The 18,938-nt window shown below is 41.7% G+C and overlaps 1 protein-coding gene and 1 long non-coding RNA gene across 2 annotated transcripts; both read left to right on the top strand.

Moving 5' to 3' along the window:
• Nucleotides 1–9,851: 9,851 nt before the first annotated feature.
• On the top strand, nucleotides 9,852–11,225 carry LOC109755035 (AT-hook motif nuclear-localized protein 2-like). The gene is made up of 4 exons (XM_040395653.1): nucleotides 9,852–10,362; nucleotides 10,792–10,844; nucleotides 11,019–11,147; nucleotides 11,214–11,225. The coding sequence occupies exons 1-4, from the start codon at nucleotides 9,852–9,854 to the stop codon at nucleotides 11,223–11,225; spliced, it is 705 nt and encodes a 234-aa protein (XP_040251587.1).
• A 212-nt stretch (nucleotides 11,226–11,437) lies between these two features.
• Nucleotides 11,438–12,381, top strand: LOC120969257 (uncharacterized). The gene is made up of 2 exons (XR_005763277.1): nucleotides 11,438–11,591; nucleotides 12,011–12,381. It is a non-coding gene; the product is annotated as an uncharacterized lncRNA (long non-coding RNA).
• Nucleotides 12,382–18,938: the final 6,557 nt, after the last annotated feature.

The following is an 18,938-nucleotide window of genomic DNA, read 5'->3' as shown; positions in this document are numbered from 1 at the left end:
GTCATATTTTGTTCTAAGTATCGAGTTGTAATTCTTGAGTTGTAAGTAAATAAAAGAGTGATGATCATCATTATTAGAGCATTGTCCCATGTGAGGAAAGGATGATGGAGACTATGATTCCCCCACAAGTCGGGATGAGACTCTGGACGAAAAAATAAGCCATAAAAAAAGGAGAAGGCCCAAATAAAAAATGAGAGAAAAAGAGAGAGGGGGCGATGCTACTATCCTTTTACCACACTTGTGCTTCAAAGTAGGACCATGATCTTCATCATAGAGAGTCTCCTATGTTTCCAATTTCATATAGTAGTGGGAATTTTTCATTATAGAACTTGGCTTGTATATTCCAATGATGGGCTTCCTCAAAATGCCCTAGGTCTTCGTGAGCAAGCAAGTTGGATGCACACCCACTTAGTTTGTTTTTGATCTTTCATAAACTTATAGCTCTAGTGCATCCGTTGCATGGCAATCCCTACTCACTCACATTGATATCTATTGATGGGCATATCCATAGCCCGTTGATACGCCTATTTGATGTGAGGCTATCTTCTTCCTTTTTGTCTTCTCCACAACCACCGTTCTATTTCACCTATAGTGCTATGTCCATGGCTCACGCTCATGTATTGCTTGAAGATTGAAAATTTTTGAGAAAATCAAAAGTATGAAACAATTGCTTGGCTTGTCATCGGGGTTGTGCATGATTTAAATATTTTGTGTGATGAAGATAGAGCATAGCCAGACTATATGATTTTGTAGGGATAGCTTTCTTTGGCCATGTTATTTTGAGAAGACATGATTACTTTGTTAGTATGCTTGAAGTATTATAATTTTTATATCAATATTAATTTTTTTTTAATCTTTCGGATCTGAAAATTCATGCCACAATAAAGAAAATTACATTGATAGTTATGATAGGTAGCATTCCACATCAAAAATTCTGTTTTTATCATTTACCTACTCGAGGACGAGCAGGAATTAAGCTTGGGGATGCTTGATACGTCTCCAACGTATCTATAATTTTTTATTGTTCCATCCTATTATATTATCTATTTTGGATGTTTAATGGGTCAGTTTCTATTTTTTTTGTCTATTTGAGTGTTTTGCAGAAAAGGAATATCAAACGGAATCCAAACGGAATGAAACCTTCGCGATGATCTTTCTTGGACCGAAAGCAAACCAGAAGACTTGGAGATGAAGTCGGAGACACAACGAGGCGGCCACGAGGCAGGAGGGCGCGCCCCCCACCCTCGTGGGCCCCTCGTAGCTCCACTCACGTACTTCCTTCGCCTATATATATTCTTATACCCTAAAAACATCAGGGGGAGCCACGAAACCACTTTTCCAACGCCGCAACGTTCTGTACCCGTGAGATCCCATCTTGGGGCCTTCTCCGGCGATCTGCCGGAGGGGGAATCGATCACGGAGGGCTTCTACATCAACACCATAGCCTGTCCGATGAAGCGTGAGTAGTTTACCACAGACCTTCGGGTCCATAATTATCAGCTAGATGGCTAATTCTCTCTCTTTGATTCTCAATACAAAGTTCTCCTCGGTGTTCTTGGAGATCTACTCGATGTAATACTCTTTTGCAGTGTGTTTGCCGAGATCCGATGAATTGTGGATTTATGAACTTGATTATCTATGAATATTATTTGGTTCTTCTCTGAATTCTTATATGCATGATTTGATATCTCTGCAAGTCTCTTCGAATTATCGGTTTAGTTTGGCCTACTAGATTGATCTTTCTTGCAATGGGAGAAGTGCTTAGCTTTGGGATCAATCTTGCGGTGTCCTTTCCTAGTGACAGTAGGGGCAGCAAGGCACGTATTGTATTGTTGCCATCAAGGATAAAAATATGGGGTTTATATCATATTGCTTGAGTTTATCCCTCTACATCATGTCATCTTGCCTAATGCGTTACTCTGTTCTTATGAACTTAATACTCTAGATGCATGCTGGATAGCGGTCGATGTGTGGAGTAATAGTAGTAGATGCAGAATCGTTTCGGTCTACTTGACACGGATGTGATGCCTATATTCATGATCATTGCCTTAGATATCTTCATAACTATGCGCTTTTCTATCAATTGATCGGCAGTAATTTGTTTACCCACCGTAATACATGCTATCTCAAGAGAAGCCACTAGTGAAACCTATGGCCCCCGGGTCTCTTTCTTAATATATTGCATCTCTTTATTTACATCCATCTTGTTTACTATTTTGCAATCTTTACTTTCCAATCTATACAACAAAAATACCAAAAATATTTACTTTACTCTCTTTATTAGATCTCACTTTTGCGAGTGGCCATGAAGGGACTGACAACCCCTTTATCGCGTTGGTTGCAAGGTTCTTGATTGTTTGTGCAGGTACTAGGTGACTTGCGCGTTGTCTCCTACTGGATTGATACATTGGTTCTCAAAAACTAAGGGAAATACTTACGCTACTTTGTTGCATCACCCTTTCCTCTTCAAGGGAAAACCAACGCATGCTCACGAGGTAGCACGCATCATCAGTCTTAACCAAACCAGAGCAAGTAAAGGAGCTAATAGTCCTAATTCAGGTCATGTTATCATATGAGGTATTGCATAAGGACATCTTGGGACATATATAAAGCATCCTCAAATTATCAGCAGACACCTCTAAATAGTAAGCAGGAAATATAGGGTATCCCCATTTATCACTGGATTTGATCCCCTGCGTATCCAAGTCGCATCTGGAAACCAGCAGCACGATTCAGACTTTCACAAATGTTGTAGACAGAGATGGGGAAGCCTTTCTAACTTGGCGCGTTGAACAGTCTCATCGATCTTGGAGGTCGTCCTGTTGTAGACAGAGATGGGGAAGCCATTCTCCTGAAGTAAGATTAAAATACATAAAAGGGTTTTCCTATGAAATGCCCATGCTAGTGGTGTCTGATTGTTCAGGGTCGTGCATTCTCCTGAAGTAAGATTACAAGAACGGAGTATATTTTGTACAAGGAAGGCCATCTGACCTGATGTTTTCTAGCTCTCACAAATTTGATATGATCGCCACTGGATAAAAAGGAAAAAAACCAAGAGTAAATTTCAGTACATCTCAAAGGAAAGGGCTAAGGACACTAATCATTCCAATCAGCAAAAGCGGATTGCATACCTGTTCTCAACAAAAGAAACGATCGCTTACAGTGTAGCAGAAAACCTAGCTAACATGTGCTCATCTCCATACCTAGAAGTTGCACAAGACGAAAGAAATGTGATGTTATGGTTTTACCTGAGAAACTGTAGCAATTCCTGATAAACTCTGCCATGAATTCCTCTTCCTAAGTGACTTTACCGAGAGTATATTGGCATGCCGGAATTGATCAGAATGAAGAAATGCTTCTTCCTCTTCTGCCATGAAGTTGAACCATCATCCTGGAACATCATGGATGGAACACATTCAGGGTGAGACGACACAAACACCTACACCTACAAATTTTGTGGAGAGCTATGATTTGGGCATATAGAAGATGTGGCAAAAATTCAACTCATTAGGATATGCCTAGCTAGTACTTCCTTCACAACAGTTCTAGATGAACATAAATTTGAAAATTTGTTGAGGAAGATTTACGAGGCAACTGGAGCTGAATTTTTTCATGACATAATGGTTTGGATAGTAAAGAGTGCCCAAAATTTTTGGGAATTTTGGGAATGACAGAAATGTAGGCTGCTTCACAACCTAGGGAAAAATTTGACACGTGGACATGACACATATGCAAAAATTGACACATGTACATGACACATAGGCAAAACTGATGAGGTGGCACCTAGTCATAGCAATGCACCACAATTTACAAGGCTATGACCATCTATATTGGTCGTGGTCAGCTAGAAATAAGGCAGCGGACCAATGTTGTCTGCTTTACGACCATTTCGTGTAAGAAAATTACGACCTTTCTGACAAAAGTGGTCGTTATGGTTTAGGGTTTGGAGCCCCCCGAACAACTTATGACCAATTGTTCTCAAATGGTCATGGATTTACGACCATTTCTTCCAGGGTCACTGACAGAAGGTCACAAGTTGACATAATTCTTGTAGTGCATGGGGACATTTACCCACAGGGTCGTGATGGCCCGTTCTTAAGCGAGTAGGACATCTTTCTTGCTCACTTTAAGATCCCTCCTAGTCTCGTGGTTGGTGTATATCCTCCCCACTTATGACACATCGAGCAATTGTCATATGTGATGTCTGCCTTCCCTCGAGGCTTCATATTGCATTGCCCGATCGTCCCTTTGATCGGAGGTGTTAGTGTAAATCCATTTGAGGGTAGGGGTGAGGCAACTCCGTTCCTTTGGAAGGCATCAATGGTGCTGATGAAGAAGAGGGTATTGATGCTTCCAGCATCATTCCATATATCTTATTTGATATCATGAAGGTCCCAATAGTCGGTGCCAACTGCCGATGGTGTATTGCAAAGTACCAGAACAATACAGTAACGTATGTGGATTTGTGTGACAATAGGACAGAACCTCAAGTAACCACATAGACATTAGAGACAATTTTACCCAGGTTTGGGATCCCACAATGTGAGTAATGCTACTTGTGATAGGCGTTGGGATTCCCCCGAAGAGGAAGGGTGATGTAGTATAGTAGCAGATAGTATTTCCCTTAGTTAAGAAGCAAGGTTTATTGAACCAGTAGGAGACTCACGCAAAAAAACATCAACAGTCCCTACACACACACACACAAAAACAAATACTTGCACCCAACATGGGCAAGAGGGTTGTCAATCTCTTTGTACTCGTTAATTGCAAGGATTAGTTCTGGTAGTGATAGATAGATAAATTGCAAAAGAAAATAAACGACAGCAACTAATTTTTAAGGTTTTAGTACATATGAAGTGAATGGACGCTGGCACCAAAGAGTTCACTAGAGGCATCTCTCTCATCAGCATAACAACCCAGGGTAGACAAATAACTGTTGGGCAATTCATAGAATAGTGCATAGTTATGATGATACTCATGGCATGATCAATATATAGGCATTACGTCTGAGACAAGTAGACCGACATCCATCTGCATCTACTACTATTGCTCCACCCCTTGACCAATATCCAGCATGCATCTTAAGGTATTAAGTTCATAACAAACAGAGTGATGCTTGGAGCATGATGACATAATATAGACAAAGTAAGACCAAATAATATGTTCGAACCCTGTCGTTTTACCCTTATTAGCTGCAATACAAATATGTGCCTTGCAACTCCTCCTATCACACAGTAAGGACATCACAAGGTTGAACCTACTACCAAGCACCTCTCCCACTAAAGATAAATCAATCTAATTGGCCAAAGGATATAGATAGATCAGAGAGAAATACAAGGCTACAAAATCACACATAATAAATCTCAGAAAAGACTCAGTTACTTTCAATGAATAATCTGATCATAAACCCATAATTCATCGGATCCCAACAAACACACCGCAAAGATTACATTGAATGGATCTCCATGAGATCATTGTATTGAAGATCACACACACACACACACAGAGAGAGAGAGAGAGAGAGAGAGAGAGAGAGAGAGAGGGAGAGGGAGAGAGCGAGAGACCTAGCTACTGCTATGGACCCGTAGGTCCTGTTGGAACTACTCACACATCATCATATGGAGGCAACAAGGTTGATGAAGATGGCCTCCATGATCGATTCCTCCTTTGGCAGAGTACCGTCGGAGGCCTCTAGATGGGATCTTGGAAGAATAGAGGCTTGAGGTGGCAATAAAATTGTTTTGGGTCTCGCTCTTGGGGTTTCTTCATTTTATGGAATTTATAGCGCTGGAATTAGGTCAGGGAGACCTCCGAGGGGCCCACTAGATCAACTTGCACTAGGGGTGCACGTGTGAGCTTGTGGTCCACTCGTAGGTCATCTGCACCCCCAAAGTTTCTAGGGTCTCTTCTGGTCCAGAAAAGATCACTGTAAAGTTTCATCATGTTTGGACTTCGTTTCGTATGGTTTTTCTGTGAAACAAAGAAAGAGGCAAAAACAGAAACTAGAACTGGGCACTGAGTTAATAGGTTTGTTCCCAAAAATGATATAAAATGGCACATAAAGTATACAAGATTGATGATACAATAGCATGAAACAATCAAAAATTATAGATGCGTTGGACATGTATCAAGTAACAACCCTAGTCCTTCTTGTTTGGAATTGTAGATATCAATGAGTACAATGTGGGGGTCCAACAACTTGTACACTAAGTCGCTAGAAATTTTTGTGGCCGACTCGATGGGGTGTATCCAAGATTGGATCTAATCTAGGTCTAAACTAGGTCTTCGACCCCATCCTCTTGGATGTAAAAGTAGAAGTTGTCCCTCCTAGTCTTGGCACTCTGGTATTTATACCTGCCTTCCTCCCCTGTGTATCCTAGTCGGATACGGCTTGACCTTCATTCGGTTGGTCCTTACCCTACTCTTATGATCTCTTGGCTTGGCACACCTTGGTTTCTCCTTTATTGATGGTCTTCAAAGGTAGTTCTTTTGGCCATTTATATTTTTGGGCCAGGACTCCTGGAGGATCTGGATCATGAGTTCAGTTGACTTGCTTGGGCCGTGAGTGCTGTGAGGAGGGGCCCAAATTGGCATATCACCAACAGTCATGAAACTTATCACGCACGTGACGCAATGTCAGACCCAACTACCCATTGGGGAGTCGACACAAAACTCGTGTTGGATTCCGCCTTACTACCATAGTACCATGTCATATATTTAGTATTTCTCACAAAAAATTAATTGACACCACCGCATACCAAGCACTATAAAAAGCCTCGCCGCTTACCCCTGGATGGTTCCTCAAACCTAGCCTCTCCCCTCAAGCCTCATCACAAACTTTCCCTTCTCTATATAATATCTCCATCTCATGCCTATCCACGACATCACCTCCACTTCTATCAAAGTTGTAGTGAACTCACTTCTTCGTCGAATTTTCAGAGCATCCACTCTCTTAGTTTATTATGCCTGTGCTAAGTAGGTCAACCTACAACCATGGCTGTGAGGGCAGGGTGGATGACCACATGGTAGATAGTCGCGGAGATCTGATTAATGATTTCATGGAGGATCGATTCGGTGATGATTACGTCTTTGAGTCTAAGATGGCTAATCCCATGGCGGATCAGATCAATGATGAACATATTATGGAGTTAAAGGACACTGCCTCTAGTCTCATCGACAACCACAAACTCGGTGAGTTCTCTCCTATTTTTTTCATATTTATGTTCATACAATCTTTATTGTGATGGCCTTTCATAGAGGTGTTGAAGTGTAAATTGGAGGATAATGAATAATTGAAATAGGTCTGTCATAGAGGGTTTTCTAAAGCACTAGAAAACATACCAAATCCAATTCTTGCATTTTATGTGTTTCCATCCATTGTTTTCAATCTTTTAAAACTTGGAATGTCGATGTTGACGATACAACCAATTGCACCGGCGATCCATTGGGTGAGATCATGCCGTGCCTTCTTCGTCCATTTCTTGTCATGAAAACTCGGGTTCACTCTCTTGCTCCCTAGATAAAATGTGATAAGGAGTTGACCCCTTGGTGAATTCCACCAAAATCCTGGTTCTATCCCTAGCATCGACCTTGTGGCGACCGAAGGGGGAGGGGAACCATGTATCTCTCCTTGCAAGTATAGGGAGGAATCCTTAGGTTTTGTTCTGAAGCATGAAAGCAATTAGGGTGTCTGATAATTTTGCCTCTGTTCTTCCTCATCATAATGATGTTCAAGATCTGGTTGCCTCCTCAGCTCATCGTCTACTCCAGGTAACGCGATTTTTTTCCATTTCTTAATGGATTTTTTTGCCTCTAAGAGACTAGCAAGTGAGAAAAATCAATCATGGGTTTGTATAGGGGCGGTGGTTTAAAGAAGATGGATCTAGTAATATTCCACTATATCATCCACGAAATGTGGTCGGTCCCGATCCAGGTTAACATAGGTTGTTCCCCAACAAGTGTGTCACGGTGACATGTGCATCATTTCTTATGGTGTGCCTATTCTTGGTCTCTCAAAGCCTCATTGGTGATGGTAATTCCCTAATTTTGGCAATGGTGGAGGCTTCGCTTCTCTTCCAGTGAGCACCTCAACGAAGACCAAGGTTGGTGGTAGTAGTCGGATTTGGTGTGTGAAAGGACCCATGGCCCCTAACTGTATTTTTCCTTGGAGTTTTTCCTACAAAATTTCTGCTATACTTGTCTTCTCCCAGCTTATTTTACAATTTTTAGTGTGGTCTCACCAATACCGTGTCTTTTAGTCAATGAAGATGCAATTACTATGAAAAAAATCTGATCATTTGGAACCCAAACCATCTCATCTCTAACATTGGCGCCAGTGCACACTTACCAAACCCCTCCAAAGATGATTCATTTGAAAAGCTCGTAGACTCAAACACATGGATACATTGAAATCCAAAAATGGTAAAATCATGAATGAAAATCCGAAGATGGGATCGTAAGAAATGAAAACCCAAAGACAATATGACATTCACCCGCAAAAAAGACAATATGAAATTAAATGAAAATCCAAAGATGAGATAATAGTAGATAAAAACCAAACATGGCATAATATTAATGAATTTCGAAAGATGGCAGAATATTAAATTAAAATTTATAAATGGCATATCATAAAATGAACTCCAACTATGGCATTACAATAAATGAAATCCATAGATGGCACAACATTGAATGAAATTCCATAGATGGCATCACATTAAATGCAATTCCATAGATGGCATCACATTAAATGAAAAATCAAAATATGGCATATCAATAAATAAAATCTAAATATGGCACAACAATAAATTGAAATAGAAAACAACTTCAAAAATTTCCAAAGATGGCGCGACAATAATGAAAATCCAAATAAATCATAATATTAAATGAAATTCCAAAGATCTCATAGCATGAAATGAAATTTATAAATGGCATATCATTAAATGAATTCCAAAGATGGCATAACATTAAATAAAATTTATAAATGGCATATCATTAAATGAAAATTTAAAAATGGCATATCATTAGATTAATTCCAAAATGGCATAAAATTCCATGAATGTAATAACATTAAATGAAAGGTCCAAAGATAAAATATGAATAAATAAAAATCCGAATATGACACAACAAAAAGTGAAAATAGAAAGAAAAAAATCCAAAGATGGCGTGACAATAAATAAAATCCAAACATGGAAAAATGATTATAAATATAAAAAATGGCACACATTAAATGAGGAAAAAATTAGGGAGAAAAAAAGAGCACATCATCTGAACACATCCATGATGAACACTCAAGAAAATTCGAAAATTTTCTAAGGACAGACGTAGTTGATACATATGTAGGCATCCGGAAAATAAAATACCACGTAATAGATCAAAAACAAATATCTTCTTAGAAATAATGCACTAGGCCCCCTGGACTACATGATAATCATAAACTCTAATGTCAAGACCACAAAAGTGACGAAAGATTATTGTGTGTAGTTCATGTGAATTCTATGTCTTTGTAGGGTCCTCCTTGAAAACTCATCCGGCCCCCTGCCCTATATAAGCAATGGGATTATGCATATTCTTTTGTCCATTCTGAATCCTCCTGTGGCTCTTCTTTTTGTTGTAGACATCAATTTTAAAAAAATTATCTTTGAAGTCAATCTTCTTGAATAGGTTTGTTCAATTTTTTAGTAGTTCATGGAAATACATGCGGAATCTGAAGGCTATTCGTTGTGCTAATCCCTAGTATTTCTCATGTGTTAGGGATGGAGTAGTTTGCCCGGTCACTTGGAGGGGAGATTTCTATTTGTTTGCGTCTGTGTTATTTGTTGGTGTTGTTCTTCTGAGACGAAATGAAAGGAGCCATGTCGTCTGGAGCGGGTGAGACGAAGTATGGCGCAGGCATGAGCAGGAGCCCACTCCAGCCTCAGCCACAACGCATCGTTGCCGCTCACCTGACCGTTGCCCACCAAGGTGGAGCTTCCTACTACTCTGCACCACGCCCGTCCGGGCCTGTGGCCGGCACTGAGCACGCGCACGCCATGGGTGTGACCTCTGAGCCACCCAAGAGGAAGCGTGGCCGCCCGCGAAAGTACAACCCGGATGGCACCATGCCGCCAACTATCTTCCGGACGCCATATCCTACTGGTGTCGCTGCTCCCCCGACACCTGCTCTACCCTCGAACTCCACGTCGGGATTGCGCCTGGGCGCTGGGAGCCCCCATGCGTCACCAGCACTGCCATCACCGCTACCACCACTGCCACCACCACCACCACCACCACCTGTAGAGCATGGAACACATCCAGTTAAGCAGACGAGGATATGGCCGCCGAGCTCCATGGCTAGCAAGAAGCAGCGACAGATGGCAGTACCAGGTATATAGTGTTCTTGCTTGCACTTAGAGCTCATGCCATCATCGCAAGTAGAGTAGCAAAAGGTGCATAGATGGATATGGTGGTATTTTAGTCCTAATATTCGTATATACAAATGACCACCGCAGGCTGACCAGAGTCTGACAAGCATGGAATTATCCATGTCGACTATTCAGTAAGGGTTGCCACTTGTTTGTCATAAAAACAGAGCTTTTTTGTGAATGCATTAAAAGTATTAAAATATCGTATAGGTGTTATTTCATTGCATGCAATCATTCATATTGTGTTGTTATTCCCTCCAGAAGTATGACCGGAGCTTTGAAATTATATTTGTCGGATGTTACATATTAGTTTAGTTCAGACCAATGTTATATTCAGTTTGCCAACATTAAGTACATTTCCCGTTTCTAAACTGAAAATGTTTTTTTGTAGGGCCTGCTGCGACTGGATTAATTCCTAAGGTTATCACAGTCCAAGGTGGAGAGGTAATTTGTACCACCCCCCCCCCCCCCCCCCCCGCGCGATGATGCTCCAAGAGACATAGCAGTGCTCTAACAACAATTTATCATAGTATATTAGTATCTAGATACTAGCTAATAAAATATCTACTTGAAATGGTTCCTTTAAAAAAGATACTAATAATGGATCCATGGTTTCAGGATGTAACAACAAAAGTCCTCTCCTATTGTGGGAATGGGTTGGCAGTTCATATCTTCTCTGCCCATGGTGTTGTGCGCAATGTGACACTGCGGCACGCAAATTCTCCTTATGAAAGGGTCGTTTATGAGGTTCGCTCCATTGTTTTAGCTTGGAAACTGTACATTAGATAATCCCTTTTTGCTGGTGTGCTTCAGAAATACACTTAAGGTCCAGCCAAACTAGAGAACAATAAGGAAAACTGAAATGTGGGCAGTAGTTACTTTCTTTTATAATTATTTTCTTTACCATCATATTTCAATCAAAACACACCGTTTTGTAGTTCTGGTTTTCTGTAAAGGAAATGTTGTTGTTTGACCTCTAGATTTGTTTCCAAATCTGAACAATATCTAATTATGTGCACTCAATATGCAGGGTTGTTTTCGCATCCTCTCTTTGTCTGGCTTGTATTTGCCATCCAAAACTAATGAACTGAGCACTCAAAGGGTGGATTGGGTATTTCGTTTTCCAGTCCCGATTGCCGCGTCTTCGGCGGCGGGTCAGCAGGACCTCTGATTGCAGCTTCACCTGTTCAGGTTACCATCTTTCACCGGGAGTAACATGTTTCTAAAAGACAAAGATCTTTATATCATACTCCCTCTGTCCCAAAATAAGTGTCTCAAGTTTTCAGTAAAACTTTGTACTAAAGTTAGTACAAAGTTGAGACACTTATTTTAGGACTGAGGGAGTAGTATGTTAATAGCTCTCACTGCATCTTGCTCTGTTTTTTGAAGTAATTAAAAGCTATATGTGCTTCCTATATTTGGAATACTGTGAAACCAATGTTCTGCCATATAATTTACATTCTATACATATTAATAGTCCTATGTAAAATCATTATGTGTTTCTTTTTATATGTAGCTTATTTGGAAAATGACATAGCTTTACGAAATACACATCTATTGCTAGGGAGAACCTTGTGCTTTGTCTTAATACTTTGAATTTTTGTTCGCAGGTGGTCATTGGAACGTTTCTAGCCGACTAGAAAAAGGAGGATAAGTAGGCACCAAGAGGTGGTCTGAATGGATCATCAAGTGATCCAGGATGCCCACCAAACTAGAGTGCCACTCAAAGATTCAACACCAGATTCTTGTTTCCAAATAAGAGCCAGCTTAAATTCCTAGCTTTCTGCTCCTAGCTCACTCTCAATGCTTAGCTTTCTGCTCCAGGTCGTTTTACTTCTCGGTCTTAGCTTGCTCCAAGTGTTAGGTTTTCAATACTAGATCCAAATGCGCAGCTTTTTATCCTATCTCCAGCTTAGCTACTCTGATGATTTTGTAACTGGATGATGTTTTGTAATAATATAGTTATGAAATTTCATGGTCATATTGCACACATCTGATCATCAAAACGTAAAAATGCCATTCTGAAGGGTAACCAGTATCCCAAAACTATGCTACCCCTTTATTTGGAACAAAGGAATTTTGCAACAATTGCCAGAACTCTAAATTCCTACTTAGTTAATTCCTCTTCTTCCAAACGATGCGCAGCTGTCTTATGCCTTGTTTGATACATCCAGTTCGCATGTAGAATTAGTTTTCCATCTAAGGAAATCAATCCGTATCTTACACAGCTGGTTGAGCAGAGCAATATCTGCTCTATATAGCTCTCGACCAATCTGTATCTCACACAACTGGTTGAGCAGAGTAATAACTACTGCTGTAAACAACAGCCGCAAGTTGGCAACGACGATGACAGCGATGTACTATCGAATTGTTTTCAAACAAGATCGATGGATCGATCGATACTCGACACGCCCTGAATCAAAAGCTTTGTTACTTTCGTATGTCATTCGTCGGTGGTTCTCCCATTCTCGCTGAAATTGTACGCTCGTCAGATCAATATATTAGTTGCAAGAATAGTTGAATTTGTCTTCTGAGCGAATTATACATTTAAGACGCTGGGGGACATAACCTGAAAATAAAGCGAAACATGAGGGATAGAGAGAGAGATAAACAAAATGTCTGAAGTTATCATGCACACGTAAAAGAACAATGTAATGTATTCTTACAGCATTTTGGGATACAACCTGAATTTATTTTAAAAAAATACCATAGGTGGAATCAAATATACCATGCACGCAGAAAAAATAGAGAAGGCACCGCCACATCTGTGTGTCATCTAAAAGAAAATGCAGCTAGCAGAGTTAAAGTAGTGGCCATTGTCAACACATTACAGACTAATGTCACTGCATCATTGTTCAAACATTTTTTGGATTCTAGAACCGTGATGCCAACGCAAGTAGGTTTCTTACTGTCAGGAGAGCAAACTCAGTTTAGCTAGCTAGTAGAAACACAACAACTGCTGGGCTTTCCTGAACCCATATCTCAACGGAAGGAACTGGGTTCTAATGTCATCGTGTCCGAGGCGACGACACTTCAGAAGAAGTGGACAGGAAGGCAACTTGTAGGGGTATCTCTCTACTCTGCATCGACATCCGCATACCGCAGCGCCGCGTGGGCTGAATTAGCAGAAAAATAGTTAAGCAGTTAGGCATCGTGTGTCACAAGTACTGCAACAAATTTAAATAAGAAGATAAAAAAAGAAAGCAGATGTACAAAACCTCAAAACAGTGTAATGTGTTACTCGAAACAGTTACAGTAGGCTGAAAAACAGAAATCATTATCTTCTCTGTGAATCTGAACTAGGCAGACCAAACTGATTTGGGTTTTTAAGTTCAGAAGTTTTCCACTAGCGGCATATATATGGTACTATATTAAATCGAACAACTGAATCATCTGAATCGAAGCACAGTGGCATCAAAACCAATAGTTTCCATATCATGGTTCAGTGTGGATTTTAGACATGAAATGATTTTCACCCAACAAACCAGCTTCAGACAACCTTCTAGCATAATGTCGTGCCTGATGAACACCTGCTGATTTGATTCAACAACTTTTACTGATATCTACGTATAATCCTACAGCAGTTCAGATCCTAATCCTACAGAAATTTAGATTCCTAACTGAAACAGATTAGCAGAAAAAGTTTCAGCAAGTAAACTGTTTTTCAGACTACTAGTTTCGATTTGAACACTGTTTTCCAAGCACGGGCATATTAGCATTCAACTGAAATGAAACCCAAAACATCCAGACAAGTTCTAGACTAGTGCTTTTCTTGCCAAAGGAGAAGAGTTAGGAAGCTGAGGATATGAAGGGGCTCTCACGAGGCGTCCCGGCGACGACGACGACGACGTGGAAGCTCTCGCGGTTGCTGGGCAGGTCGACGAGGAGTGGGAAAAGCCGGCCATCACGTGTGGGGAGGCACATGACGAGGTCGGCGACGCCCAAGACTTGGACGGCATTCTGGCCAGCTCCTCCCTCAGGCGGAAGACGGATCTCCCCCTGAACATGTGCCAGCCGGCGGTGATGGGGTCCCCGTGGATGTCCCGCCAAATGTACACGATCTCCCGCGATAGCAACATGGTGGCGGTGGGGAGGGTAAGCTGCAGTTCGAGTCCCAAGTCCCAACATTATCAGGAGGTCAAATGCGAATTTGAGACGCGGAAGCCAAAGAAAGCGCAAATTTGGCAAGAACAGAGCCAAGAATTGCTCCCAGGCGAATGAAATTAACAGGATTTGCGATCTCCGCGGTCATATTCCGATGCATGTTAACGACATCCAATCCAAGAACCCAGCTCGCGCAAATTCGACCGGGAAGAATCAAGAAGCGGGCATGGCGGACTCACCCCAGTCGAACGTGGAAGGGGAGGCATGGTCTCCCTGGCGAGGATGGGCTCCACGACCCAGTGCATCATCGTGCTCATGTCGTGGATGCCGTTGATGTAGCCGACGCTGGCGCCGTTGTTCCAGGGGAGGTACTTCCCGTTGGCGCGGAGGCTGCCGCCGTTGAAGTGTTGGAGCAGGACGTCGTCCCCGAATTCCGTCCGTACGGCCAGCCAAAACATTGCCTCCTCCTCAGGATGGTTGTAGCTGCGCTGCTCCACGCGGTGCCCACGGTGGCCTAGCGGCGCCGGCGCGCCCGTGGCGGCGAGGTACCGGCCGTAGGCGGCGCTGTGGAGGAGCAGGAACGGCACCCGCGCGTGGGGGGGCTGGTACAAGTGCACCGCCCAAGCCGCGTTCATCGACGCCCGGCGGTGGTGGAGGGAGACGCCTTGCCCGTCCCCGTCGGCGTGCAGGTACGTGCCGAGCTCGCGGCTCCGCAGCCGCACGTGGTGGCCGTGGTGGAACTGCTCCATCGGTCGCTTGAGATGGACCGCTGCAGAGAAGAGGAGGTGGGCTCTGCACGGTGGAGATGGAGGGTGGGTTATTGGTTTCTTGGCGCTCCGGCGACGGGGAGAAAAGGAGCAGCGAAAGCTGTTGGTTGGGACGGTTACGTTCGGGCGCGTAGGCTGAATATTTCAAGGTGCCTGACGCCGTCGCCGGGCTCAGCTTTCGATACTAGGTGGGCTTGTGGGCTTGTGGCCCGTAGCCTAGGAAATGTATAATAATAGTACTCTTCTCTGTTTCTGGTTAAGCTAAAAAAAGCCCGTTTCTAAAATGAAAAGTTAAAAAAAGCACTAGCCGCCGTCAAGGTTCATCGGCTTTTTTATTTTGCGAGAAGAGGTTCATCGTTTTATTTTTTTGAATTGGTTTGAATTACTTACCACATATATCACATGGTGAGGTTCATCGTTTTCACTGCTTCACTCCCTATGGTTCCTTTTTTTTCTGCTATCCCAAGATGGGTTGGTCAGAGATATTAATCGTCAGTTGTATTGGTGTGAGACTTTCTTGGTTTTTGTCTTCTCATAAAAGCACCATCACCATTCTATTCGTTATTTAAGTCCGAAGATCAAGACTTGTGACTTGGGCACCGAGCAAAGTGCTGAGTAGTTGGAAAGGAAGAGTCATGGATTTGGTTACTTTGCCGACGCTCTAGATTTTGTTATGATAAGGTGTTTGGATATGATAAAGCGTTGAGTTTTTTTTGGGGACACGGGTAGTGGCACAAAGGCCCCAGATGCTGTCAAAGCGGTGGCTTCCTGAAGAAACGGAAAATTACAACTAGATGCTTGTTGCTAACGAAAAAGACCCCAAACAGCACAGGAGAAACGCAATCGGGTCCCTACTGCTCCTCGAATGATAGAATCGACGCCAGTGTTGGGGACGGATCACTTGGAATGGCGTGACCTCCATGGATCGCTCTGCAGAATCCTTGTTGGAGTAACACTGCCCTTCTGGCTTCAAGGCCGGGAGGAATGAAACATGGCTGCCATTCAACCTGAAAATTCGCCAGATCATAGGACAAGTCGGCCAGCCTGCTTGGGCATCGTAGCTCCTCCTAAACCCCTAGCTGGTGAGCTCTAGGTCCCCTTCATCCTTCTCTGACAGCACACATGAACTGTATTTCTAGATCCGGGGACAATATGGATGAACATGGCAAGTTTGTTGGCAGCTCAATAGCCTTTACCATGCTTAATTTGCATGTTTATGAGTAGATGTTTCAAAACAGAAAGTTTTTTATTGTTGTCTGAATTTTCCTGACAAGTCAGAATGAGATAAAATCTTCAAATTTTGACACGGTAGGTATAACAAATTTTATATTGCTCGATAATTGTTCAAAAAAATTGGAGTTAAATAAGTATGAATTTTGCTTCATCCTTTGCACACTATTCTTTTTAGACAGATTACCATTATATTTGCATATGCTTGATTGTTTAATGTTTTTATTAATGGATAGGAGTATTAAATATGCTGAGACATTTAGTATACAATGTTCAATTATAATTTTAGTAATTTGCTACAATAGAGAATGTTAAGGTTTTGAATTTATTTATACTAACTTATCTCACGAGTTCTTGTTAAGTTTTGTGTGGATGAAGTTTTTAAGATTTAGGGAAAACCATGATATGAGAACAATTAAGGAGACACAAGAGTTCAAGCTTGGGGATGCCCAAGCCTCCCCAAGTTAACATTCCAAGAAGTCTCAAGTACCTAAAATTAGGGATGCCCCGGTAGTCATCCCACATTTTTTCATCAACAACTATCGGCTAGTCTTGCTTGAGCCTAAGTTTTTATTTGTTCACATGATATGTGCTATTCTTGGAGTCCTTTTATTCTTGTTTTGTTTGTTGTTTGATATAATCTTTAGATCTGAAAATTTTGATTTGGAGAGAATCTTTACATAACTAACTATTGACTTAACTACACTTTGTTCTTCACTTATATGTTTTGGAGTAGTTTTTCCTTTACTATTGTGCTTCACTCATATCCTAAGAGTAAATTCTTGAATGAATCTAATATCATAAATTTGAAATTATATATGCTTCATATGCTTGTCTCATGGGAGGTAGTGACTTCACATGAGAGTGTGGGAAATAAAATCTATTGGAATTTAACAAACATAGCATTGGTCATTCGGAAAATTCATGAAAGAATAATTAAGGAAGAGAGACTTTACATATATATATATATATATATATATATATATATATATATATATATATATACATATATATATATACTATCTTGGAGATCTTCTATGATTGTGAACCCACATTAATTATTTTCAAACTTGATCAAATAGTTGATATTGAAGGAAATATGCCCTAAAGGCAATAATAAAGTTATTATTTATTTCCTTATATCATGATAAATGTTTATTATTCATGCTAGAATTGTATTAACCGGAAACATAATACTTGTGTGAATACATAGACAAACAGAGTGTCACTAGTATGCCTCTAGTTGACTAACTCGTTGATCAAAGATGGTTATGTTTCCTAGACATTGACATGAGTTGTCATTTGATTAACGGGATCACATCATTAGGAGAATGATGTGATTGACTTGACCCATTCCGTTAGCTTAGCACTCGATCGTTTAGTATTCTGCTATTGCTTTCTTCATGACTTATACATGTTCCTATGACTATGAGATTATGCAACTCTCGTTTACCGGAGGAACACTTTGTGTGCTACCAAACGTCACAACGTAACTGGGTGATTATAAAGGTGCTCTACAGGTGTCTCCGAAGGTACATGTTGGGTTGGCGTATTTCGAGATTAGGATTTGTCACTCCGATTGTCGGAGAGGTATCTCTGGGCCCACTCGGTAATGCACATCACTGTAAGCCTTGCAAGCATTGCAACTAATGAGTTAGTTGCGGGATGATGTATTACGGAACGACTAAAGAGGCTTGCCGGTAACGAGATTGAACTAGGTATTAAGATACCGACGATCGAATCTCGGACAAGTAACATACCGATGACAAAAGGAACAATGTATGTTGTTATGCGGTTTGATCGATAAAGATCTTCGTAGAATATGTAGGAGCCAATATGAGCATCCAGGTTCCGCTATTGGTTATTGACCGGAGACATGTCTCGGTCATGTCTACATAATTCTCAAACCCGTAGGGTCCGCACGCTTAAAGTTCGATGACGGTTATATTATGAGTTTATGTGTTTTGATGTACCGAAGATAGTTCGGAGACTCGGATGTGATCACGGACATGACGAGGAGTCTCGAAATGGTCGAGGCGTAAAGATCGATATATTGGACGACTATATTCGGACATCGGAAAGGATCCGAGTTATTGGGGTATTTTCGGAGTACCGGGGAGTTACGGGAATTCACCGGGAGAAGTATTGGGCCTTATTGGGCCATACGGGAATAGAGGAGAGAGGCCAAAAGGAAGGAGGCGCCCCCCCCCCTCTGGTCCGAGTTGGAAAAGGGGAGCGGCCCCCTTTTCCTTCTCCCTCTCCCCCTCTTTCCTTCTCTCCTACTCTGGAAAGGAAAGGGGAATCCTACTAGGACTTGGGAGTCCTAGTAGGACTCCCCACACTTGGCGCGCCCCCTCTAGGGCCAGCCTATCCCTCCCTTGCTCCTTTATATACGGGGGCAGGGGCACCCCATAGACACAACAATTGATCTCTTGAT

This window comes from Aegilops tauschii, chromosome 7 (assembly GCF_002575655.3).
Source record: "Aegilops tauschii subsp. strangulata cultivar AL8/78 chromosome 7, Aet v6.0, whole genome shotgun sequence".
In the NCBI taxonomy this organism is placed as follows: domain Eukaryota; kingdom Viridiplantae; phylum Streptophyta; class Magnoliopsida; order Poales; family Poaceae; genus Aegilops; species Aegilops tauschii.
The sequence above is the reverse complement of the archived record's forward strand: the minus strand, read 5'-3'. Positions and strand labels throughout refer to the sequence as shown.